Source organism: Aegilops tauschii, chromosome 4, assembly GCF_002575655.3.
Source record: "Aegilops tauschii subsp. strangulata cultivar AL8/78 chromosome 4, Aet v6.0, whole genome shotgun sequence".
NCBI lineage: Eukaryota > Viridiplantae > Streptophyta > Magnoliopsida > Poales > Poaceae > Aegilops > Aegilops tauschii.
The window spans coordinates 525,466,681-525,493,706 of record NC_053038.3 but is presented as its reverse complement, the minus strand read 5'-3'; the positions used below and the strand labels follow the sequence as shown (position 1 = coordinate 525,493,706).

The following is a 27,026-nucleotide window of genomic DNA, read 5'->3' as shown; positions in this document are numbered from 1 at the left end:
AAAATTGAAATTGAAGCGCATGCATCTGCAGCAAGAAACTTAAACGCGGTTTATTTTGCCGGCAACCGCCATTTTGGAGAACTCACGGGAGAATATCGACTTTTGCTTTTTTAATAAGATGGCCGCATGCATCTTTCTGATGCAGAGGCCGGGGGATAACCTCCTTTTCGAAAAAAACCGGGAGAATATCGACTCCGCCCGGTAACATGACCACGACCCTCCGATCCGATGTGAATAGTTTTTCCAGCCAGATCGCTTTCCGGGCGAACTAGAAAATCAAGTGAGGCAAGATGTGAGAAGTGAGCCGCGAATATTGACTCCGCCGGGTAACATGCATGACGACGAGCTAAGGCTAGGAAATTCATTCTGTGAAACCGACGTGTTTGTCATGTGGTACTAAATAGTAAATACAAACCAATACAGAATTGTAGGCCTACGTTAGCCACCAGAAATGTATGTAATCCAGCTTGGATAGTTCCTGAACTGGAGGGTGTCCGGCCGTGTGGAAACACCTTATCTAGGCGGGCGGCTTTGGGTTTTGGCATGTGCGCCAGATCGTTCGGCGTTTTAGACGAAGTTGACACTTCACCCGATCATCATCAGGTCCGAACTATAAGAACCGTTTCCTCCATGGCCATGGAGAACATCGTCATCACACACACACACACACACACACACACACACACACACACACTCTTCACAAGTTCCCACTATTTCCTGTCCCTCTTGAGTTGAGTCTCTCCCGGCCGGCCTTTCCCCTCCTGCCTGATGGCCCAGGTAAGTTTGAGAGTGTTTCACCATCGATTCGTTCAGTTTTTAGCATGTCAGTCGATCCTGCCGTCGGTGAAATCCAAGAGTATTGGGAGCGAGACCATACTCTTGGGGAAATGTTTGTTCACTGCTTCCTTGATTGTGCTGCTTACAGAAGGTGGTGCTGAGGATTCCCACCATGACCGACGACAAGACCAAGCAGAAAGCCATGGAGGCCGTCGCCGACATCTACGGTACGTAAGCGCACCCCATGAATCTTCCTGCCGTTGCTTCTTCATTTGATCTCGCTTGGCGGTTTGAATCTCACAAAGGAAGCGGGCAGAAAAATCTCCTCCCATGCTTCCCGGCTCCCGGCCGTTCATCGTCAGTTCATCTTTTCATCTTGTGGCATTTCTGGAACCACAGCTTTCTACAGGTCCACCAATGAACCATAGCTGAATTTCGTAAGGATGCATGAATTATTGCTAGGCGATAATGCGATATTCGATCGCGACGCCTCATCAGACGTGGCCGGCCAAGTAAGTCAGTCTGTAGGGCCAAGCTACATGCATGCCTGTACGATAGTACGAAAATGGCTTTACTCTTGTGTTTGTTTGATGAGCCAAGTTGGTAGAACTACACATGGGTCCTTTCCTCCTCCGTCCTACGTGTGAGTGAGTGGACATGACTCGATATGGCGTCGGTCGGATCCTCGCACAAAAGATCAAAATCCTCACACTATAATATGCTTGTAATCATAGTGCAGATGCAAATTAATAAATGGCTTCTAAAAGAAATAGAGATTTAATCAATCAATCAACATGATTTCTATTGCTTAATTTTTTATTGCTTAATCAATGGGCATAGTTTTGTTGCATCTAATCATAGTCCAGAACAGATGCAAGCAATCAACCAGCATGAAAGAACTCATTCCTTCTTTCTTTTTTTCCTACTCGTGGTTGGTTGCAGGTATCGACTCGATAGCCGCAGACCTCAAGGACAACAAGATGACCGTCATCGGTGCTATGGACACGGTGGCCATCGCCAAGAGGCTCAAGAAGCTCGGCAAGATCGACATCGTCTCGGTCGGGCCGGCAAAGGAGGAGAAGAAGCCGGCGCCGGCTGCGGAGAAGAAGGGCGAGGTTAAGAAGGATGACAAGAAAGAGGAGAAGAAAGACGACAAGAAGTGAAAGCAACCCATTGCAGAAGGAGAAGCCCAACATCACCACGCAAACGGCAACAGCAACAAAAAGTCTTTGACATCTGAGGCTCTGATGGAGTGCTAGACAGCTAATTATAATCTCCACTGGGAAATGAGATCGCTTTGCGTACTGTACTGGTATAGTGCACTACAGACATCAAGTCAAATCAAATATCAGATCAGTGTGTGTGTACATGTGACTCTGGGTTCGCCTGATTGGTGATGACATGAATCCTACTCTATCAGCCAACTTCAGGCAATTTTTGACTACATTGCATGATCTCAGTTTTTTAGCTGTTTGAACCTGAGCTGGCCTGTGACAGAGACTGGTTATCTGCCACCTTCTGATGGGAAAGAGGCCAAGAGTTTCAGTCGTTGCAATGGCGCGGCAAAAAAAAGGAAGCAGTGTCAGTGTGGCCTTACCCCTAACTCCAAGTTGCCGCAGGCCCAAGTATATCCCGCTTTGCTCACAGTCTTTGATCTGTCACCATTACTACTCCTCGAGGTAGGGAGCTCCAGCGGTCTCAACGGGCAAAAAAAGGAGACGCTGGCTGTTTGTTCTGCTTCTAGTTTTGGGTAAGGAAAAATTAGCTGATTTTAATTTTGTTTGTACGATCTGCGATATGTTCATAAATACTAAATGAAGTATTTCACTAGTGAAAAATATTCCATAGAATCACAATAAAATGACATATACATAAACCATTTTTCAATATACTTGAAAATGCTCATGAATTTCAAAACTAATGTTCATGAGTATGAAAAATAAGTTAATGTATTAACTGTACAATATTTTTTTAAATAAGACAATGAAAAATTCAAACAGAAAATAAATTTTCAGCAAGGGTGGATTTGGGTCAGATATTTTGTATTAGCATGCAAATAATCAAATTAGTTGAAGAAACACATGTGTATTTGTAGAAAAATCTTTGCCAATTTTTGAAAATTTGAAATATGTTTTGATTTTTTCTTCTTTTTTGGAAAACGAGCACTGGTAGAAAAAGAGGCTTCCATACGCCCCCATTAGTCCCCAAAACAATCGAACCGCGACAAAAGGGGTCTTTAGTCGCGGTTCGGGAGGAGACCCGCGACCAACTATCTGGGCCCAGCGCGCTCGGTCAACAGCTGGCGGACGGGAGGGGCTTTAGTCCCGGTTGGCCTGGCCAACCGGGACTAAAGGTCCCCGAAGGCCTTTAGTTGCGGTTGGCCAGGCCAACCGGGACTAAAGGCCCATCCCTATATATAGGACTCAGCTCACTTCACTTCACTCGGCTCACTTCACAATTTTCAGAAGGGGGTGGTGGGTTTGCTTTTGGTTCCTCCTATGCACACAAGGTGTTCCATGAAATGCCCGAGAGCCTGAAACAAACATGATATGAAGTGTCCGAGCCACACTTGAGCTTTCTCATTTATTTTTCCTCCGCGATCGCGGTTAGCAACTTGAACCTTTCATGTGTCATTGATAAAATATGCATGTGTGTAGTTCATTGTTTAATTTGTATTATTTCTAGCTAGTTAGTTTAACAAATGCATGATGGTTAATTATATACTTTATATAATAATAATGCAGATGAATCGGCAATGGATGTACGGTCCCCGACTCTCCGGCGAGTTCACTACGGGTTTGAAAGATTTCCTCGTAGTGGCAAATGCGAACAAGCAGCAAGGTTTTATTATCTGTCCATGTGCTGTCTGTAAGAATCAGAAGGGTTACTCCTCCTCAAGAGACGTTCACATGCACCTGCTTCGGCACGGTTTCATGCCAAGCTATAATTGTTGGACCAAGCATGGAGAAAGAGGGGTTAGAATGGAAGAAGATGAAGAAGGGGATGATATCGATGACAACTATCATGATCATTTCGGTGATACTTTCATGGAGGATGATGCTGAAGGTGGGGAAGGGTTAGGTGAAGGTGAAGAAGAGGCACATGATGAGCCCGCTGATGATCTTGGTCGGACCATTGCTGATGCACGGAGACGCTGCGAAACTGACAAGGAGAGGGAGAATTTGGATCGCATGTTAGAGGATCACAAAAAGTCGTTGTATCCAGGATGCGATAATAGTCTGAAAAAGTTGGGCTGCACACTGGATTTGCTAAAATGGAAGGCACAGGAAGGTGTAGGTGACTCATCATTTGAAAATTTGCTGAAAATGTTGAAGAATATGTTTCCGAAGAATAACGAGTTGCCCGCCAGTACGTACGAAGCAAAGAAGGTTGTCTGCCCTCTAGGTTTAGAGGTTCTGAAGATACATGCATGCATTAACGACTGCATCCTCTACCGCGGTGAATACGAGAATTTGAATGAATGCCCTGTATGCACTGCATTGCGTTATAAGATCAGAGGCGATGACCCTGGTGACGATGTTGAGGGCGAGAAACCCAGGAAGAGGGTTCCCGCCAAGGTGATGTGGTATGCTCCTATAATACCACGGTTGAAACGTCTGTTCATGAACAAAAAGCATGCCAAGTCGTTGCGATGGCACAAAGAGGACCGTAAGTCCGACGGGGAGTTGAGACACCCCGCTGATGGAACGCAATGGAGAAAGATCGACAGAGTGTTCAAAGATTTTGCAGCTGACGCAAGGAATATAAGATTTGGTCTAAGTACTGATGGCATGAATCCTTTTGGCGAGCAGAGCTCCAGCCATAGCACCTGGCCCGTGACTCTATGCATCTACAACCTTCCTCCTTGGTTGTGCATGAAGCGGAAGTTCATTATGATGCCAATTCTCATCCAAGGCCCTAAGCAACCTGGCAACGACATCGATGTGTACCTAAGGCCATTAGTTGAAGAACTTTTACAGTTGTGGGCCAGACCTGGTGTACGTGTCTGGGATGAGCACAAAGGAGAGGAATTTGACCTACGAGCGTTGCTTTTTGTAACCATCAACGATTGGCCTGCTCTCAGTAACCTTTCGGGACAGACAAATAAGGGATACAATGCATGCACGCACTGCTTACATGAGACTGAAAGTGTACGTTTGGTTAATTGTAAGAAGAACGTGTACCTGGGTCATCGTCGATTTCTTCCCCGAAATCATAACGTAAGAAAGAAAGGCAAGCATTTCAACGGCAAGGCAGATCACCGGCCGAAGCCTGCGGAACGTACTGGTGCTGAGATATTTGATATGGTCAAGGATTTGAAAGTCATCTTTGGAAAGGGTCCTGGCGGACAATCAGTTCCGCGGGGAGTTGACGGGCACGCACCCATGTGGAAGAAGAAATCTATATTTTGGGAGCTAGAATATTGGAAAGTCCTAGATGTCCGCTCTGCAATCGACGTGATGCATGTTACGAAGAATATTTGCGTGAACCTGCTAAGCTTCTTGGGCGTGTATGGGAAGACAAATGATACAAAGGAAGCACGGCAGGACCAGCAACTTTTGAAAGACCCAGATGACCGGCATCCGGAATGGTTTCAAGGTCGTGCCAGCTACGCTCTTACCAAAGAAGAGAAGGTCATTTTTTTTTGAATGCCTGAGCAGTATGAAGGTCTCGTCTGGCTTCTCGTAAATTATAAAGGGAATAATAAACATGGCGGAGAAAAAGTTCCAAAACCTGAAGTCTCACGACTGCCACGTGATTATGACGCAATTGCTTCCGATTGCTTTGAGGGGGCTCCTACCGGAAAATGTTCGAGTAGCCATTGTGAAGCTATGTGCATTCCTCAATGCAATCTCTCAGAAGGTAATCAATCCAGAAGATCTACCACGGTTACAGAACGATGTGGTCCAATGCCTTGTCAGTTTCGAGTTGGTGTTCCCACCATCCTTCTTCGATATTATGATGCACCTCCTGCTCCACCTAGTCGAAGAGATTTCCATTCTCGGTCCTGTATTTCTACACAATATGTTCCCCTTTGAGAGGTTCATGGGAGTATTAAAGAAATATGTTCGTAACCGTGCTAGGCCAGAAGGAAGCATCGTCAAGGGCTATGGAAATGAGGAGGTAATTGAGTTCTGTATTGACTATGTTCCTGACCTTAAGCCGATTGGTATTCCTCAATCGCGGCACGAGGGGAGACTAAGTGGAAAAGGCAAGATCGGAAGGGAATCCACGATATGTATGGACGGTCATTCTATGACTGAAGCACACCACACAGTTCTGCAAAATTCCAGCTTGGTGGCTCCGTACTTCGAGCAACACAAGAATATTTTACGCTCGGACAACCCGGGGAAGCCTGAATCCTGGATTAGAAAGGCCCACATGGAGACTTTCGGCAGTTGGTTGCGAAAACATTTAATGAATGACAATGATGTTGGAGATCAGCTGTACATGTTGGCCAAGAAACCATCTTCGACTATAACGACTTTCCAAGGGTACGAGATAAATGGGAATACATTTTACACCATCGCCCAAGATAAAAAGAGCACCAACCAAAACAGTGGTGTCCGCTTTGATGCAGCAACCGAGAATGGGCAAAACGTCACATATTATGGTTACATAGAGGAGATATGGGAACTTGACTATGGACCCTCCTTTAAGGTCTCTTTGTTCCGGTGCAAATGGTTCAAGCTAACAGGAGGTGGGGTAAAGGTGGACGAGTAATACGGAATGACAATGGTGGATTTCAACAATCTTGGTTACCTTGACGAACCATTCGTCCTTGCCAAAGATGTCGCTCAGGTTTTTTACTTGAAGGACATGAGTAGCAAACCGAGGAAACGGAAAGATAACAAAACGATCAGTACATCATGCGATGATCCAAAGCGCCACATTGTTCTTTCAGGGAAAAGAAACATCGTGGGAGTGGAGGACAAGACAGACATGTCAGAAGATTATAATATGTTTGGTGAAATTCCGCCCTTCAAAGTGAACACTGACCCAAGCATTAAGTTAAATGATGAGGATGCTCCATGGATACGGCACAATCGTAAGCAACAAGGGACACAAGGGAAGAATTGATGTGTAATAATTTATTGTACCAAACTTTGTATTTGGTCGATGAACTGAATGATGTATCAAACCTTTTGTCAAACCTTCAAGGGATTTTAAAATGAATTAGTTTTATTTTTCTGATTTTTTTGATATATAATTGTATTTTTAAGATTTTAAAATGAATTAGTTTTATTTTTCTAATTTTTTTGATATATTATTTGTATTTTTAAGAATTTAAAATGAATTAGTTTTATTTTCTGATTTTTTTGATATATAATTGTATTTTTAAGATTTTAAAATGAATTAGAAACAAAATAATATAAACTTTAATAAATTTTAATAACATAAATAAAATTGATTCAACTAAAATTATCGAAGTATTTTCTGTTCAAAATCATTGAAAGCTAAAAGAATTTTCATAAAGAACTTTTTTTGTTAGAAACTTTAATAGCAAAAATAATTATCATAAAGTAAAATAAATAAGTAATTAGAAACAAAATAAAATAAAATAAATAAGTTTTTTGTTTTAAGTAGAAACAAAACAAAATAAATAAAGCAAAAAATAAAACAAAAAACAGGCAAAAAATAAAAAATATGCCTCCTACTGGGCCACCACGGCCTGAATACGACTAGAAACCCATCAATGGGCCAGGATTCAGGCCCGCAGAAGGCCCAGTAGGCCCACAAGCACATAGTGACAGAATAGGCCCGTAAGCCTGCATTTCAGAGGAGCTCGAAGTGGTGAGCGCAGCCGCGCTTATAAACCACTGTCGAAGCCTCTCGGCTAGCGAGGTGGGACTAAACATCCCACCGCACCGCGCCAGTTCCAGCACAGACCCTTTAGTCCCGGTTGGGGAGGCGGACCGCGACTAAAGGGTACCCTTTAGTCGCGGTTGTTGTCCCCAACCGCGACTAAAGGGTCTTTCTGCGCGGGAACGAAAGCGGCGCCAAAACCCTTTAGTCCCGGTTGGGGAGGCGGACCGCGACTAAAGGGTACCCTTTAGTCGCGGTTGGTGTGGCCAGCCGCGACTAAAGGGTACCTTTAGTCGCGGTCCGCCTCCCCAACCGGGACTAAAGGTGCGTCTATAAATACTGCACTTAGCAGTTTCCGCCACTTCCCATTCTTCCTCTCTCGACGCCGAAGCCCTGCCCCGACGCCGATCGACGCCGAAGCCCTGCCCCGACGCCGACGCCGAAGCCCTCCGCGCCGCCGCCCCCGTCCCCAGTGAACGCCGCCTCCGCCCGTGCCCTGCCCTTGCCCGCCGCCCGCCGCCCGCCGCCCGCTGGCCCTGCCTGCCGTCCTCCGCGCGCCGGCAGAAGAAGAAGAAGGAAGAAGAAAAAGGAAGAAGAAGAAGAAAGAAAAAGGAAAAAGGAAGAAGAAGAAAGAAGGAAGAAGGAAGAAGAAAACAAAAGAAAAACAAGAAAAAGGAAGAAAACAACAGAAGAAAAACAAAGGAAGAAGAAAAAAATAAAGAAGAAAAACAAAGGAAAACACAAGAAAAACAAACAGAAGAAAAAAACAAAAGAAAACAAAAAAACAGAAGAAAAACAAAGGAAGAAGAAAAAAACAAAAGAAAACAAAAAAACAAACAGAAGAAAAAAACAAAAAAAAAAGGAAAACACAAGAAAAAAGAAAAAGGAAAAAGAAAGAAAAAAGAAAACAAAAGAAAACACAAGAAAAACAAACAGAAGAAAAAAGGAAAAAGGAAAAAAGGAAGAAAAAAACAGAAGAAAAACAAAGGAAGAAGAAAAAAAGAAAGAAGAAAAAAAAGGACGAAGAAAAAAAAGAAAGAAGAAAAACAAAGGAAGAACAAAAACAAAGGAAGAAGAAAAAAAGAAAGAAGAAAAAAAAAGGAAGAAGAAAAACAAAGGAAGAACAAAAACAAAGGAGGAAGAAAAACAAAGGAAGAAGAAAAAAAGAAAGAAGAAAAAAAAGAAAGAAGAAAAACAAAGGAGGAAGAAAAAAAAGGAAGAATAAAAACAAAGGAAGAAGAAAAACAAAGGAAGAAGAAAAAAAGAAAGAAGAAAAAAAAGGAAGAAGAAAAAAAGAAAGAAGAAAGAAAGAAGAAAAAGGAAGAAGAAAAAAAGGAAGAAGAAAAAAACAAAGAAGAAAGAAAGAAGAAAGAAAAAGGAAGAAGAAAAAACAAGAAAGAAAATGGAAGAAGATAAAAATGAAAACCAAATGAAAACCAAATGAAAACCAAAAGAAAGAAGAAAGAAAAAGGAAGAAGAAAAAAAAGAAGAAAGGAAGAAGAAAGGAAGAAGAAGAAAGAAAAAAGAAAAAGGAAGAAGAAGAAAGAAAGAAGAAAGAGGAAGAAGAAAGGAAGAAGAAGAAAAAAGAATTTTTACTTAAAGAATCTTATTTTTTAATTCCTCCTCCTCTATGTCCCCTTAATCTTATTTTTTAATTCCTTTATACTTAAAGAATTTTTACTACATGCAGGAGTGACATATGGCGGACGATAGAGCCGAGCCGCTTAGGGATCCGGAGGCTGAACGTTATTTAATGGGCATCATCAACAACGAGATTCCTTATGTGCCGGGCTCAGAATATGAGCAACAAGAGGATGTAATCTCTTCTTTTCTGAACCTTGACGGTGGAACAGAGATTGTCGATGATCAAGAAGGTGAAGGAACGGACATTGTCGACGGAGGTCAACCGTCAACAACCGACGATCTCGAATTGCAAGTAGCAACCACCTCCGGCGAGGTATATATATACATTGAGCCTCTCGTGATACAAACTTACTGAAATGTGAATACATATGTATTAACGCGCGCGACTCTCTTTCTTTTTTTAGCCCTCCGGATCGAGTACGACAAAGCGTGGCAAATCCAAGGCGATGAAAACAGGAGAAACATATGCCATTGAGTTTGTCAGTGAAACCGGCAAGCCCCTACAGCACACCTCAAAGTTTATCAACCAATGCGGAGTCGTTGTTAGAGACAACGTCCCGATCACCGTCCAGGAATGGAAGGAGCCAAAGAAGGCACGTCTTGGTTTCAGTTTTGTCGACAAGAGAACGAAAAAGGATTGCTAGAGAAAGCTTATGGAACATTTCATTCTACCTCCGGAATACAACAAAGTCGATGAATTCGGTAACGAGGTTCCGGGTGGACGTCAGAGGAGGAGGCTAGTTAAAGAGTTCGCTTTTCAGAAGATGGGCGAAGCATTCCGGAACTTCAAGAAAAATTTAACCCGTGACTATGTCAACAAGGGCAAGACTCCGGATTTCAATGGACAACATGAGAAACTGAAAGATGATTGGCCAGAATTTGTGAGGCAAAAGCAATCGGAGCATTTCAAGGAAATAAAAAAAAAATAAGGATAATGCGAGTAAGAAAAAGTTCCATCATATTATGGGGCCAGGAGGATACCGCCTTTCGGAGCCTAGGTGGCAAAAGATGGAGGAGGACCTGAGGGTGCGAGGAATCCCTCTAGGTACAGAGGGATGGGACCCAAGGGCCAAAAGCTGGTGGTACGGGCATGGGGGATCGCTAGACCCGGAGACAGGGGTGTGTGTTCACCGGCAGAGACAGTTTGCTCCCACCCAAGCCCTTATTGACGCAATGACCCAAGCTCAAGAGGGCTTGATCAAGTTCAACAGAGAGAAAGACGCACTGACAACAGCCCTCGGGAATGATGAACACGGAGGACGTGTACGAGGCAAAGGCAAAGTTCCGTGGAAAGTAGGGTTTTCCCAGGACAATGACCCGTACTGTTACAGAAGCCGTAAGAGAAAGACGGACCGGGATGCAGATCTTATGACGAAGTTTGCATCGGAACTCCATGAGTTGAAGCAGACCGTGCATGAACTAGTGAAAGAAAAATCGGCTGCAGGGCCGCATGAAGATCATGAAGCGGATCGCGGAAGCCAGCAGCGGAGAAGCAGCGTGGCTTCCACGGATGCCCCGCCTGGTGCTAGTGCACCGATGATCGAGATTCGTGCACCAGAGCCTCACTACCCCGTGGATGATGTAAAGGAGATGAAAGAATGTGATCTGCATTATCCCGTGGGGAACGTTTCCACGAAGGTAGCTAGCGGCAGTGCTTTACCCTGTACACCTGGGGCACTCCACCACAACAACCCCATTGCATATGGCTATGCTCGTGTCACGGTGGAAGACATAGTCCAAGGGTTTGAGGACCTGGAGATTGACAAACCTACACCCGAAGGGGAGAGAAGACTTGGAGATGTCAAGCGCCAGTACATTCTATGGAAAAAGAAGTACATAGTGTTTCCAGGCGAGGCGCCAAGGCTAGCAAGTCCACCCCCCTCCGATGGTGGTGGTGGTGGTGGTGGCGGTGGTGGCGGTGGTGGTGGTCGTGGTGGTTCACCTACACCTCCTTCACGCCATTCGACGCCGTCCCCCGATCCACAACCTCCGGCGGGTACGACGCCCCCCAATCCTCCTCCGGCGGGTACGACGCCCCCCAATCCACCTCCGGCGAAGAAGCAGAAGCAGGCGGACAGCAAGGAAACCCACTCCTGGACTATTAACCCGGACCCTTATGTACCTAAGACCACAAGGGTACCGGAGCCATCACTGAAGCCTCTCCTCCCAAGGCCTGGGGAACTTAGTGAAGCTGAAACCAAATTGGCCGCGTCTGCTGATTATGAGAAATGGAAGGCGGATATGAAGGCGAAAAAAGAGCCTGAGCCCAAGCAAGTATTCACAGAGAAGCAAAAGAAGTGGGCTAAGGATTTTTTGACGACACCGTCCCAAGCCGAGCTGAATATGCCTGACGACTATGGACATGAACTTCGTAGGCAAGCAAAAATATTGAAGGAGGAGAAAGAAGAAAGTAAAAAAAGCGGGAAACAAGTTGACCAGCTCGGGATGCAGAAGAAACAATCGATCCCCCCGCTCATAGTGAAAGCCGGTCCGGAAGAGGACCCCGAGATCATAGCAGCTGCGGCAGCACTTGGATTGACTGTAGCGAGTGCCATGAAACAAGCGTCCGAGATGGGTTTGACTCTTCGTGCCTTCTTAGGCCTTGAGGATGCGCCAGTATGTGAGATAGCATTACAATATGTGCGGAATGGGCCTCTCGTCGAGCCTGCGCGGGAAAAGAGTCTACCACCACAAATGCGAAATCTGCTACGTTGGTACAAACAATTCATAACATGGGCCGACAAAGAATATATTTATGCGGATGTTACAGATGAGCATCACACCAAACGGTACTCTGTAGAAGTTCATATGAGTGAATTGTTCCAGTTTTTCAATCTGCGCGACCTCGACAAATCTATGCTGAGTTACTACGTTCTGTAAGTGATTTATTTCTACCTCATCTCGTTCTTCATTGCCTGCACTATATATATATATATTGTCCTAACTATATTGTTGCGTACGCTATTATGCAGATTGAAGATTTGGGAATGCAAAATAAGAAACATCCATGATGTTGGGTTCATTGACCCACATATCGTTAATGGACATGTGTTACAACATCACCCCGAAGACGTGGAGAAAGACTTGTACAAGTTTCTCAGAAAGCATCAACTCAAAAGTCATATTCTATTTCCTTACCATTTGGGTGAGTGTTTCTCTCTTGTGCCCATTCTCTTTTGTTTACTCCATGCATGGTATGTCTAATCGATGAGTTATGCATGACTGTGCATGTAACGTGTCCGCAGGTTCCACTGGATTCTGCTAAATATTGAACTTCACACCTTCAGAGTTCTAATCATGGACTCTATGGATTCGGATCCAAAGCGTTGGGCCGACATGAGAAAAATGCTGCAAAAGTAATTATTTTCAATCATTTGAGCTCTATATCGATCGGTCTCTTTCGTTCATTTCCTAATATCAAGTAACTAATAACTCCCTTGTTCATTTAATTTTCTTTGCCTTGTAGGGTTTGGAGACGGTTCTCAGAAGAAATTGTCGGTGAATTCAAACATGAGCTAGATTTCAGAAGGTTAGTTAATGTGGATAAGCAGCCACCGGGGACCAATCTATGTGGATACTATGTTTGTGAGAACATCCGGAGACACACCTCTGAGCGGAAGGCATCGGATAGCGTGCGGAACGCGACGGATAACTTGCGGAGGAGGCTTAGTCCAGAAGCTCGCTTCCGACCAATTCAAGAAGAATTAGCAGGATTTTTCATGAGGGAAGTCATCAATCCTAAAGGAGAACACTATACCGAGGACGAAGAAATTTATATGCATACCCGAGATTGAAACTTGTACGAAGTTGTATATGGTCATCCATCCTAATTGTGTATGGAAACTTGTTCGAAGTTGTATATGGTCACCCGAGATTGAATATATATTATATATTCCTCTTGAATTCTTCTTGTTTGAAATTTCATATGCATGTATATAGTAGCGTAGAATATGTGTACTGAAACTTTATCAAAATTAAAATAAAACACAAAATATAATATAAAAGAAATAAAACACTCCAAACTAAAAAGAAACCAGGTTTAGGGGGGCTAAAACCCTAAACCTGCGGAGGAGGCCTTTAGTCCCGGTTGGCCACGAGAGCCGGGACTAAAGGTCCTCCGCCCCGACGGACCACGGGCGCCCACGTGGACGGGCCTTTAGTCCCGGTCAGCCACAAGAACCGGGACTAAAGCCTTTAGTCGCGGTCCGTAAGAGGCGCGACTAAGGGGGGGAGGGTCTTTAGTCGCGCATATTTAGTCCCGGTTGCACAGCCGGGACTAAAGGCTGTTGCGAACCGGGACTAAAGGGCTTTTTTCTACCAGTGGAGCTCCATGGAGCTCGGCCTTTGCAACGCCACACTCCTAAATGGGCCGACTACTAGGGCTGCCAATTACAGGTATTCTTTATTTGTTCATAAACATCAAAAACCGTGTATTCATTTTTTACACACTGAAAACTATGATTACAAATAAATTGATAATGGAAACTGTTTGCTTATTATGGAATAGTGTCGTGCATTTAAAAGTTGATGTTCATGAGTTTAAAAAGAAATGTTCACGTACTTCAAAAAGTATTTACATAACTCGAAGGAGATGTTCATGTATTCAAATAAAAATGTCCATACATATGAAATAAATCCTTATGACTTAAATAAATCACGTTTTAAAAGTAAATGTTCACATACTACCAAAATGTTCAACTGTTTGTAAAAAAAGATGTAAATAATAAATAATAGTGAACTTTTAAAAATAGAAACAACAAAAAGTAATCCCTGATCATGGGCAGTATGATTTGATCTATACTCTTTGCAATGAGTGTATGATAGGGTTCACTCATAAAACTTACACCTCGCGTATTGCGAAATATAGCAAGCACTTGCCAATGTGCGCGTGCACATTTACCACAGCCCAGCACAACTTGTTTTGGTTTTTATTGTTTGTTGTTTGTTTAAATTTCCGTTATTTCTTTCCGTTTTGTGTCTCTTATAATTTCTATTTTTTTTTGTTACTTTTTCTTATTTCTTGTATTTAATTTCTCGCATTTTTACTCCTCTTTCCTTTTTTTTCTTCTGTTTGACCATTTCTTTTTATTTTTGGTATATCATATTTTTTTGGTTACGTATATTAACACTACATTTTAAGAAAAATCGTACTTTTAAAAACATACAAACATTTTATGAAAAAGGTTAACACTTTAAGAAAACAAATGAATTTCACAAAAATATTTGAATAATTTTGAATTAATTATATATTTTTCCAAAAATCAGAATTTTAAAAAAATTACATGAACATTTTGGAAGAGCTCTGCTTTTTGTAATGCTGCATTATTTTTCGGTAAAAGTATGTGAACATTTATTTATTTAGATAAACATGTCTAAAAAGTGTGTGAAAATGTTTTTATGTACATTAATACTTTCTAAAATATGTTAACACTGTTTCAGTTAGATGAGAATTTTTAAATACGTAAATACTTTTTGGTTACATGAATGTTGTTTAAAAAGTACGTGTATATTTAATGCAGTATGCAAACAGTTTTTAGAAGTACATGAATTATTTATTTGTTTAGACGTGCATGTATGTTTTACAACAAATGATGTTTTACCTACCAATCGTGGACATAAGGCTATTGGGTTGGCCATCTTGGCGTGTCCCATTAACAGGTATTTCTTCTTTTTTTTGATAAATTGTGAAAGTATATTTATCTTGCTAATATTCATGCACTTTCAAAAATGTTTACTGAATTTCCAAAAAAGCCAAAAAGTCAAAAAAATAAAATGAAAAGGATAAGTAGAAAAAATGCCGAACCCGTGGGGAAAAATAGAAAAGACTCGCAATGAAAATCAGTAGAACCAACTATAGCTACAGTTACCGCTCTTGTATGTAGCCTGCCACTATGACGCTCTCGTCTGTGTGTTTCAGCGACAATTTGTGGCAACGGGCAAAGAATATGAAATTCCCTTTGTTATGGGCTTTGTGTACACGCCACGCCCCTAAGCCTAAGGAAAACATTTTGGCCCGTGAGAGATTACCTCAGGAGATGTATGTATTTTTTACATGGCTCGAACAAGGTTCAAGTGACGCAAGTGTCCGATGGAAGTAGATGAAGCTCCCAGTTTCTTGTTATCGCATGTACTACTCGATGTAACTCTGTCAAACAGAGAGTGGGACCCAGCTAACAGCGGATGAGTAGTGCTGATTGGGCCCTACTCTGGGACTCAGGTTCCCGCGTAATATGATGCCATATAGCTGCATTTTCTGAACCGTTAGCGGCACAATTTTTAAGATGATTATCAAACCAAACGCCCCTAAGCCTAAGGAAAACATTTGTGTTCTGCGATCAGCGCCTAATTCTTACAATGGTCAGAACACGTGGTATTTAAGATGTATGGTGGAAGAAGACCCTTAGATGGCTAGAGAGCCTTGACTATGGTGCTGTCCATGGTCCCTTTTGTTGCTTGACGAGCCTGCGCGCTCTGTACGGGCTATGCCCTGTAATTTGTCTTCGGTTCGGTTGAGTCGCGCATGAAACTTTCGATGATCCTTTTGCGCTGGCCGGGTAGGCCTGTGGGGTTGTAATATGACTTGTTCACGCTGCCGCTGTGGCTTTATTAATTTAAAGCCGGACGCGTTCGTGCGTCTTCGTTCTAAAAAAAAGACCATTAGATCGAAGTAAAGCATCACAAGAACAATATTATCATAGAAAACAACATCACAAAAGATACAACAAGGCCAACAGTAGGTGGAGGCGTATGCACTTGAGAAAGGATGCGTGTGTGCTGATATCTCTACCTCAACTGATCAAGATTACAACAAATTCAGCACACATGCATGCGTTACTGTCCACCCTAGACTACTCTAGAAGCCCATGGTGTACACACCATATGTCTGCTTGTACAAATTCCAACACTTTTTGTCAATCGCTACTTTATCAAGTTGAGAAATGTGCCCCTTTGGCCATAACAAAGCTTTGCTTTTGGGTCTGTATCAAACCGCTTTATTTGTTTTGTACTACTTTTTGTTGTAAACGCTTTTAAGGGCTTCAGTTCGCTAAAGCCAGGCAAGCGCCTCCTTTCTAAAAGATTGTTCCTAAAGTTATCTAGTTTTGCCTGTTAGATAATCGCTTTGGAAACACATGTACAACTTGTGCCGGGATGCGTGCGTGTTGATATAAGGTGCCGGTTTGGCTAGATTACAGAGGAGTTCGGTTGAGACGTGGATTGGATCCCAAGTTAGCTATATAGATAAGGATCCTTTCTCTCTCCCAACCAGATCTGCATCAGGCGTGTGTGGTAAACAAAACCAAAATCAGTTCAGAAAGCGCCATTTCTGACTGGACAAGCTTATTTCTGACATATCTGATTGCAAAAGCTAGGTTCACTGGCCTAGCTAACGGCAGAGACATCTTTTTCATAGTATAAATAGACCCCTTAATTAAGCTCATGGCCATATCCAACAAACCATTTGTTGTAGAACATCATCCATAGCCAGCAGCCACAATGGAAGCGAGCGCGCAACAAGGCAACTATGTCCAAGTCTACGTCATGCTCCCTGTAAGCACCATCCATTCAACTCAATCTCTACGCACCATGCACTACAACTATTTCAAGGATCTAATTGACACATGCAATGCTGTACATATAATACCGTTATTCGTAACACTCTAGTTTAAAGGGTGAAGTTAACAAGATCTGAGGCCTCAAATGAGCATTTTTTTGGTACTAACCTTGACTTCGTTTTCGTTGTGGAAATAAATAGCTGGACATCGTGAGCGTGAACAACAGGTTCGAGAAGGGTGACGAGCTCAGGGGGCAACTGAAGAGGCTGGTAGAGGCCGGTGTGGATGGTGTCATGGTAGACGTCTGGTGGGGCTTGGTGGAGGGCAAGGGCCCCAGGGTGTACGACTGGTCCGCCTACAAGCAATTGTTTGAGCTGGTGCATGAGGCTGGACTGAAGTTACAAGCCATCATGTCATTCCACCAGTGTGGTGGCAACGTCGGTGACGTCGTCAACATCCCGATCCCGCAGTGGGTGCGTAATGTCGGAGTGAGTGATCCGGACATTTTCTACACCGACCAGCACGGGACTAGGAACATTGAGTACCTCACCCTTGGAGTTGATGACCAGCCTCTCTTCCATGGAAGATCTGCCGTCCAGGTTAATTTTAAACCACCACTCTAGTTCTCTCGTACTTATTTTTTTTCACTCAAATGTGTGATGTTTTGTGTATATTAGAGAGAAAATTTCAAGATGAATCCAAATACAAGCAAAAGGCCAAAAGGTGGCAAAAATATATAACAAAAGAAACGAAATCTAGCCAGTGAAAAGAATATAGAGCCTAACCAACAACAACATCGAGAAGGTTACTAGAGAGGATGAGTCTTGACAACACTTCAGCTCTCATGCATTTTTTTGGGGGGTGTGAAAAACACCGACCTCTGAATCGATTGATGCAGACAATATTCTATTGTAAGCTATTAGGAAGAACAAATAGTTGTGATTTTGATAGGTACAATGTGCTGATGGTAGAATGCTTTGATTCTTCTTCGTGGCTGTGACAGATGTACGCCGATTACATGGCAAGCTTCAGGGACAACATGAAAGAGTTCTTGGATGCCGGTCTTATTGTAGACATTGAAGTCGGACTTGGCCCAGCTGGAGAGTTGAGGTACCCATCCTATCCTCAGAGCCACGGATGGTCATTCCCAGGCATCGGAGAATTCATCGTGAGTGTTTTCTTCTCGAATAAAAATGCTTCCTCTTCTGTTCCGACCAATATATACTTTTGCATGTAACATGTGATGACCAAATGCGGTTTAGTATCGTCCAAGTGACAATCTACATTGGAAAAGTTTTTTCAACAAACCAACACCCAAATGAAAAGTGATTCTTATGAAAAATGCAAGGATAAAATGGCAATTTCAGATCAGAACAAGGCATGGCTAAACCCGACTTCATCAGTTCTGCTATCCCATATACCCCTGTCCCAATTTTCTCTTTTTTATTTCTCCTATATAAGACATCATACAAACTTGATACATTCGAACTACAATATGAGAAAAATATAGGATTCATTTGTGCAACATAAATACATAAACTGATATTTTTATTGGGAAAAGACAGATTTCATATATTTATGCTACACCAAAAAAATAATCCAAAATGGCTTTCTGCACATTATAGTCCATATTTCAAGTTCATATATTATTTTTTGGAAGAAACAAAAAATAAGTATCTGTATGGTGAGAATAGTGGGGGAGGGGGGGGTGTTGCACCTGAATCCAAGTTTAGGAAGGTTACCATTACTTTTGGCTTCCGAGAGACAAGTATCATAAGCAAAGACAAGGCCATCTAAAAATAGATGATAGGAAATAATTAAAACAAATGTAAAATAATCTATACCATCACCATTAAAGACAAAATGACTCCATTTATTAACTGTTTTAACTAATAGTACAAATAAAAAAAAATCTGCAGTGCTATGATAAGTACCTGCAAGCAGACTTCAAAGCAGCAGCAGCGATGGTTGGCCATCCTGAGTGGGAATTTCCTCGCGATGCCGGGACGTACAATGACACTCCCCAGAGAACTCGATTCTTCGTGGACAACGGAACATATCTCACTGAGCAGGGGAGGTTTTTCCTTGCATGGTACTCCAATAACCTGATCAAGCATGGTGACAAGATCTTGGACGAAGCAAACAAGGTCTTCTTGGGACACACAGTGCAACTGGCAATCAAAGTAAGTACCATCATCCTAAAGATCTCAGTTTATTACAATAGTAGATAGGATTTGAGAACCCATGATTCAGTTGAGAAGTAGTGTATGATAAACTACAAAAAATACACAAATTCATTATAACACTCTAGGCTAAAGGAACTTGCATTTTCTTAATCTAGAATGTAAATGAGACATGGCCAAATCTTTGGTTACAGATCTCTGGCATTCACTGGTGGTACAAGGTTCCAAGCCATGCAGCCGAGGTCACAGCTGGGTACTACAACTTACATGATAGAGACGGCTACAGACCCATAGCACGCATGCTCAAAAGGCACCATGCTAGTCTTAACTTCACTTGCGCCGAGATGAGGGACTCGGAGCAAAGCTCACAGGCGATGAGCGCACCGGAAGAACTAGTCCAACAGGTAGGTACCTTGTGCCTCCAGATTTTACGCTTAGACATCTCTGATAGACACATCTCACGTACTTGTCGTCGAAATTCTCAGGTGTTGAGCGCTGGATGGAGAGAGGGCCTAAATATGGCATGCGAAAATGCACTTCCTCGATATGATCCAACTGCTTACAACACCATACTCAGGAATGCGAGGCCTCATGGCATCAACAAGAGCGGCCCTCCTGAGCACAAGCTGTTTGGATTCACCTACCTTCGGCTGTCGAATCAGTTGGTGGAGGGACAAAACTATGTCAATTTCAAGACCTTTGTTGACAGAATGCATGCCAACCTGGTTAGTGCCACAACCACTTATTCACGCATGTAAAAAATAAAACAGAGGAATCATAAATTTGTTGATTTGCATCGGCCTATAATAATAATGTAATTTGATCCTTTTCAGCCTCATGACCCATGTGTTGATCCAGTGGCGCCTTTGCAAAGATCAGGGCCAGAACTGACGATTGAAATGATCCTACAAGCAGCGCAGCCAAAACTGGAGCCATTCCCCTTTGAAGAGCACACCGACCTGCCAGTTCAAGGCCTCGGTGGCATCGGTGGTGGGGAGGTTGAAGACCCCACTGGTGGCATGGGTGGGGAGGTTCAACAAGACCCCACTGGTGGCATGGGTGGGGAGGTTCAACAAGACCCCACTGGTGGCATGGGTGGGGAGGTTGAAGACCCTACCGGTGGCATGGGTGGGGAGCTCCCTCCCACCGTGTAGTGAAACCTTTACTATCTACAATACCTTTTATGTTGTGTGTCACAGAGAAACCTTTCTCTGCCTTATTAACAATAAATAAAGCACATTACTTGTGCGTGTTCTGGAAGAAAAATCTCAGCGTTGTAGTCTACGAGAAGGGTTAATCGTCTCTTTGTGAGAATTGACGCGCCCTAAAAGTAAGCCGATGAGGATAAATAAGATGTGGTGCTACGGTACATCATGAGGATTACTCATCAATATTGGATTAGTCATCAGAAGGATGCTTTTCCGACGAGCTGTAGTACATCAGACCTTACATACCTCCATTATGTGCATATGAGTGAATGAATAAAGTATATTGTGCTCATTTAGTGATTGTATATGGGTCCATCATTTTGGATTTTGTCGTGGTCTTGGAATACGGTGGGAAGGATATCTAGTGCATGTTCACGATTACCACTCGCATGGTTTTGACTTCACCTGGCATTGTCTACCTTCCTGCAGAATGTTACGTGGTAAACTACTAAGTGTCCAATCTACTTCGATGGATCTTTTGACCATTTTGGATGAAGAGTTTTAGAAAAAAGTTTCATCTTTGTAATCAAGCCGTAAATTTTGTTTGTAGTTTGGTCGGAGTTTACAAAGCTACTCAAGATGATCATAAACTATCTTTTCTTCGTGAACCGGTCAATCTTACTAAAGAAAACCTATATTCAATATTCATTGTTCATGGGTGGGGAATTCAACATCCTATGGTTTCAGCAACGATAAAAAATAATTAGTTTGACAGTACTTTCTTATTCAGCATTGCCATTGACAATTTGGATCTACCTGAGATATTTCTGGACACCAATTTACCTGGGCTAATAACCGGCTAGAGTCGACATTTGAAAATATGGGTCACGTGCCAATGGATGCTGGTTGGGAATTGAAATTTCTTTTGGTAACAATCCATGCTTTGGAACGTATCAAAGCACTGCAAAACACCGCTCAGTCAAGTTCGAATGGTTTGTTGGATGGTCGATGATGGGTGGATCGCCTTCCCAAGGGTTAAAATCAAAAAATCCGCACTTTGCAACAGCTCCTCGCATGATAGGAATTAAACACCGCGGCATATACTATGAAAAACGCTCATATCCGACCGGGTCTTTTAACTATGGCACAGCCCATTAGCACATACTTTTATAGTATGTATTTTTTATCTTCTATGTGTTCCAAAAATATTATTATAAATAAATTATAACAAAAAGTGTTTGTGTACTGGGAACAAGTGTTGCGTGTTTTAAAATAAATGTGCATGACGTCAAAAACAAATGTTTACATAGATCGCGAGGGATATTTATGTATTCGTGAACAAAATGTTAATATGTATAAAAAAGGTTAATGACTTCAAAAACAGTTTTACGAACTTAAAAATATTTTTTCTTGTATACCTTTCTTTGCAATGAATGTGGAATACGGTTGAGGGAGAGTTTCCATATGACGGCCTTAAGCGGGAACTGTTGGAGTGAATGTCGAAAGGAAATCATAATGGGCTGGGCACTAGTGTGGCACATTAACATGGACCCCCCCCAATTTGGTGGTGAATCATAAGAATATATTTCCATATGTGAGAAAACATTCACTTATTTCAAGCCAGGATGGACATGGTATGGAAATGTCACATAAAGCAATGTTCATGTAAAAGAAAACTTGTCCTCATATATACTGTGCACCTCCTTTTTTGTTAAGGTATCGTGAGCTATGCGTATAGGAATTTGCTGAGTTTACGGGCTGGCCGTTTGTTCTGCTCCTATTTTTTTTTGGCACAGTACAATAAAAGTCGCCCACATACACGAGTATAGACCTACGCCTATGAACGCACACCCTATCCCTATAAGCACCTTGAAAGACTGAGCCGGCATAACATCTTGAGATTTTACGTAGTCACCACGGACGCCTCGCAGTCGACGGGAATGTTTCCTCCGGGTTTACGGGCTGGCCGTTTGTTCTGCTCGAGTAATGCTACATGGATGATTACGGGGGTTTTACAGGTTCGTTATGACTTGGCAAATGGTTATTGGGTTAAAGGGGGGGAGGGGCCCCACCCACCTGAACCTCCCTGTAATCATCCGTGAATGTAGCATTTTTAGTTCTGCTCCTAGTTTTGGGCTGTCAGTACTGGCTCGTACGAGTTTATCGGTCCCTGTACGTGGGCCCGAACAAGGTGCATTTTTTTCGTGTGGTACAGTGAAAACGTACGTTCCATGCTGTACACGGCGCCAGATATGGTCACGTGAGGTCCAGGTCGTAACAAGAAACGGAAACATGAGGAGACGATCGCGTTTGGAAGGGTGCGCATGAATGGACTCGTCTGCTAGCTTTCGCCTACCGCCCACCGATCGAGCGGCGAGAGCGCAACCAACATCGACCAACTACCCAGCTAGCTGACCTCTACCGACCGGACTTGAATGCAGTACCTACGTGCTACGTCGGCGGCGATGGCCGCGTACGCTGGCTACGTGCCGCATGCATGGCGAGCTCGGACCGTGCGTGGCCAGCTATAGATACGTACGTACCCCATGAGCCCCTAGAAACACCTGCCACTGCGAGAGCGAGCGTGTGAGCAGATCGACGACGACGACAGCCATGGCGATGATGAGGAAGGAGGCAGTGGTGGCGCTGATGCTGGCGCTGGTGCTGCTGGCGGAAGTGCCTGGCTGGGCACGCGCGGAGTGCCAGGTGACGCAGCTGGCGGTGTGCGCGTCGGCGATCCTGGGCGGGACGAAGCCCAGCGGCGAGTGCTGCGGCAACCTCCGGGCGCAGCAGGGGTGCTTCTGCCAGTACGTCAAGGACCCCAACTACGGGCACTACGTCAACAGCCCCCACGCCCGCGAGACACTCCAGACCTGCGGCATCGCCCTCCCGCACTGCTAGGCCTCCTAGCCGACCGAGTCTACTCTGCTACGCTAGTTACTCTAGCTGAGTAAGTGCTGTGGTACGCAAGTATATGTTGGTATGTTGGAATAAAACGATGGTGATCTACGGCGTCAGGCTGCTGGCCGGTGAACTTGTGTTGGGGCTTGCATAGGATCCATTGATTTGTCTCACTATCACTGCTCAGATTGTCTACAGTCAGATTTGGAAATCCACCCCGTTCCCCTAAATGTCCGCCGACGCGTTCGGACGTTGTCTCTGGATAACGCCAGACGACCCCTCATGTGTCCTTCCCGAGAGGCACTGTCCTTATATCTAAACCCTCAAATTCATCTAATCTATGCACGTGGATCATATAGTATAAATTGTTCACCAATTCAACAATGTAACAAAGCAAAATAAACCACAATTCAACAATCCGGACATGGCAAAAATAAAATTCAACGTCCGAGCCACGACTGGACAATCTGATGAATCACTCGTTGGATGTCATCCGTGTCGTGTGATCTGCCGCCATTCGTGGCTCATGCGCTGCCTCGTAATCTCTATGCATGTTGATCTCCTTCTTCCTCTCCTCAAGCCACTTCTTGCCTTCCGCACCCAACAGGCCTGCGTCCGCCAACATTATCATAAAATTCTTGGTGTCTCGAGCAAATTGCAACCTCTCCTCAATCTCTATTGATCAAAAGTCCAGGCCTTCTCGAACTCCCATTTGGGACACGCCTCCTTCTCCAACTATCTTCTCCCTCTCAATTTCCAACTTGTTGCTTTCAATTTGCAACTTATTCACTACTAGGGAAAAGCTTATAGGCAGACGCTTACTAGTAGCGTGGATTTATACCCCTCGCTATTGCTACTTACTAGTAGCGCGAGTTTATAACCCCCGCTACTGCTAAGTCGATAGTAGTAGCGCGGGTTTATAACCCTCGCTACTACTAAGTGGTCTCTGCCATGCCCCCCGACATACCATAGTAGCAGCAAGGGGTATAAACCCGCGCTACTGCTAAGTTGATAGTGGTAGCGCGGGTTTATAACCCTCGCTACTACTAAGTGGTCTCCACCGTGCGCCACCCGGGACATGCCATAGTAGTAGCGAGGGGTATAAACCCGCGCTACTACTATCGACCCACCAAGACATGTGTACACATAGCGTGCGGAGGCCCAAATCCAAACCCACACTCTTCTGATTCCCCTTCTCTTCCCACCCGCGATTCCCTTGCTCACCCACCGCCACTACCGGCCTCGCACCTCGGCGCCACTCACAAATCTGACGACCTCCTCTCGCACTGCAGACCCCTCCCCCTCCATCATCCTTCTTCTCCGCTGTTGGAAGGAGAGGGAAACCAGCAGAGCGTCGTCCATGGTGGCGGCCAGATCCGCCATGGACGTAGCCACTTACACCTCCTCGCCGGGTCAAGGGTCCCACGACAAGCAGCAGCAGGTCACCAGGCTTCATCTAGGGTTTCGGGTGTCGGCTCCAACTCCGGCGGCCACCGGTGAGTTCCTCCTCCTACTGCTCTCTATCTCTCTCTTCCTCTTTCTAATAATTTTCTCTTCTTTTATAGCAGCAGTAGAAGAGAGGTGCGGGCACAAGTTGGGTGGGGAAGCACCATCACCATGGACAACTTCATCCCCTCCAGGACCGGTAGCAGCCATGGATGGAGAGGACGATGACGCCCAACAGAAGCAGCCTCCATGGATGGAATTTTTTTTTAATTCTCAATTAGTTAGTAGTACCGCGGGGCCTTGACCCGCGCTACAACTAAGTAGCAGTAGCGCGGGTGGCAATCGTGCTACTACCACTAGAAGTAGCAGTAGCGCGGGTACCACCCGCGCTACTGCTAAAAGTTAGTTGTAGCGCCCTAGCTGTAGCGCAGCCCCCGCGCTACTGCTAGGGAATTACCCCCGCGCTACTACTAGGGTTTTCCCTAGTAGTGATTGTTCATCTTCTCCCGGTTCCAATCCATCCTCTCTTTCTACAGATTCAATATGCGCTTGTACCCATCCTCTTTCTTGTCAATCCTTATGGAAAAATGCATGTCCATGTGGTGGACATTTTTTACGTCGCAGCATCACGAATGATCCTACCCTTATCTCACTTGTTTCACTTTACTTGCCGGTTATTCATTGCCACGGTGACTCTTTCATTACCCAATGGAACTTCTTCCTCTTCCTTATGCAATCCAATGGACTGGTGGGAGCTTGAGCCATCATTTGTCTTTAATTTCTTGTTGCCTTTCTTGAGGTCATCCACTACTTTTATCCACTTTGTTTGGCCATTAAATTTTATCAAAAATGGCTAAAATTGAATGGCTTCTTCTCTGTTTGTTGGTACAAAGTGGCCGCCAACACCATCTATATAAAAAAGTTATCATGATAACCCGACATAAAAAAATAGCAATGCAAATTGTGACAAAGAAAATCAATTCAACTCACATGACTTTGGACTCCAATCGCACTTTGATTCCGGCCACGCACAGAAGCATAGTGGCCAACAAACTTGTTGACGTGATCTTCGATGGTGGACCTTCTATGTTGGAGAGACGACACATTACAGGTGGTATTGTTAGGATTCGGCTCCACGTATTCCTTGTGTTCATTATAGTGCTTGTGGATTTTCTCCCAATACTTGTTAGCCTTCTGCTCTTTGCCACTTATGGGGTCCAAGCTTATCGCCAACCAAGATTTAACCAACAGAACAACCTCAATTGTTGTGAATGTCGTACCTATTGCCTTGCTTTTCTTTGCCCTTTTCTTCTTAGTGCTCGATGTGCCCCAACATAAAAAGTAGGATAATTTGGATCCCACAAGGCACATACTCCATAGGGTCCGTAGGCTCTTGCCCCTCATTGATCATGTTTGACATGAAGTTTTCCTAAAATAATCATGATTCCAAATAAACTAACGTAATATGCAACTACTTGATTCAATGGGATATGCAACTAACTAATCCACAACATCATAGTTAATATAACGAATGAACCAGTAGAAAATGGAGCAAAATTTGTACTGTCTCCTGACGGATCATTTCGTCCAACAGGAACCGGGCAGATTAGGCATTCTGTCTCCATGGACGAATTTTTCTATGATCTTTGTTGAGATCAAAGTTTATGTTAATTCCCATCGTATCGCGACAACTGCTTAGCGGGGCCGGTATGGTCCACCAATAACGGAGTCACATCCGGCAGATCTCGGGTAGCGAGTCCCGAGCTAAGTGTGGCCCACCAATGACAGACTAAAATCCAGTAGATCTCGGGTAGGGGGTCCTAAGCTAAGTGTCTCAACGCGGTGGTAATGTGTGCACGGGTTTTCGCACAGGTTCGGGCTCTCCTAAGAGATAAATCCCTACGTCTTGTTGTACTACTTTGGGATGAATTACAAGGTTTCGGTGATCTACCTTGACATTGTTGTGTGTTTCTAGATTTGATGATGTAAGTTGCGTTCTATTGTCTAGCCCAGCCTCGGCTTATATACGAATATCGGATGACTAGGATTAGAGGAGTCCAAATCGCCTATGTTGTTGGAGAAGAGTCCTCCACGGATAAGGAGTGCTTGAACGACAAGACTTCTTGATTTTCCTTGGAGATCGCCATGGGCCGCCCAAAGTGGCCCAGGACAGAACCGACAAGGGGGTCCTTAGCGAGGCTCACCTGGCCGGGAGTCATCATGGTGAGAGGCCCTCTAGCCAGGACACCGTCACTCAGGGCGTATGTGTTGGGAAAAGTAGTAGAAAAAAAGAAGATGTGTCGGTGTAGATCGCACTGGGAGTTCCTCGGTCCCTTCAAGGGAAGACCGAAAGCGCGACCTCTCTACAAGTTACAAGTGTACAGTCTTCACGATCCAGCATCGCTTTGCCATCTAGAGCTAATTGTCGCCGGAGAATTAGAGGAAGGAGATTAGAACCACATTGGGCTTCTAATTATAAGGATTAGAGGATCTAGCTCTAGCTCTAATTGATCAACTAGGACCAACTAGAAGTAGAACTAGAGAATTAGAGGAGGCTCTAAAACTTG

At 44.0% G+C, this 27,026-nt stretch overlaps 3 protein-coding genes across 5 annotated transcripts; all 3 read left to right on the top strand.

The window, feature by feature from the left end:
• The first annotated feature begins 481 nt into the window (after positions 1-481).
• Positions 482-2,221, top strand: LOC109757204 (heavy metal-associated isoprenylated plant protein 39). The gene is made up of 3 exons (XM_020316039.2): positions 482-777; positions 926-1,004; positions 1,720-2,221. The coding sequence occupies exons 1-3, from the start codon at positions 769-771 to the stop codon at positions 1,938-1,940; spliced, it is 309 nt and encodes a 102-aa protein (XP_020171628.2). The 5' UTR covers positions 482-768; the 3' UTR covers positions 1,941-2,221.
• Positions 2,222-16,632: 14,411 nt separating this feature from the next.
• LOC109783079 (beta-amylase) lies at positions 16,633-20,230 on the top strand. Of its 3 annotated transcripts, none has more exons than XM_045228087.2 (8): positions 16,633-16,776; positions 16,982-17,380; positions 17,785-17,949; positions 18,701-18,964; positions 19,159-19,368; positions 19,450-19,689; positions 19,798-20,031; positions 20,068-20,230. In XM_045228087.2, the coding sequence occupies exons 1-8, from the start codon at positions 16,723-16,725 to the stop codon at positions 20,116-20,118; spliced, it is 1,617 nt and encodes a 538-aa protein (XP_045084022.1). In that variant the 5' UTR covers positions 16,633-16,722; the 3' UTR covers positions 20,119-20,230. The 3 variants fall into 3 exon arrangements, with proteins under 3 accessions (XP_045084022.1, XP_073353378.1, XP_020197275.1); XM_073497277.1 differs by having other exon boundaries at positions 19,798-20,067; positions 20,101-20,230; XM_020341686.4 differs by having other exon boundaries at positions 19,798-20,230.
• A 2,438-nt stretch (positions 20,231-22,668) lies between these two features.
• On the top strand, positions 22,669-23,129 carry LOC109783066 (non-specific lipid-transfer protein 2P-like). Its single transcript, XM_020341675.4, has one exon. The coding sequence runs from the start codon at positions 22,726-22,728 to the stop codon at positions 23,011-23,013; it is 288 nt and encodes a 95-aa protein (XP_020197264.1). The 5' UTR covers positions 22,669-22,725; the 3' UTR covers positions 23,014-23,129.
• Positions 23,130-27,026: the final 3,897 nt, after the last annotated feature.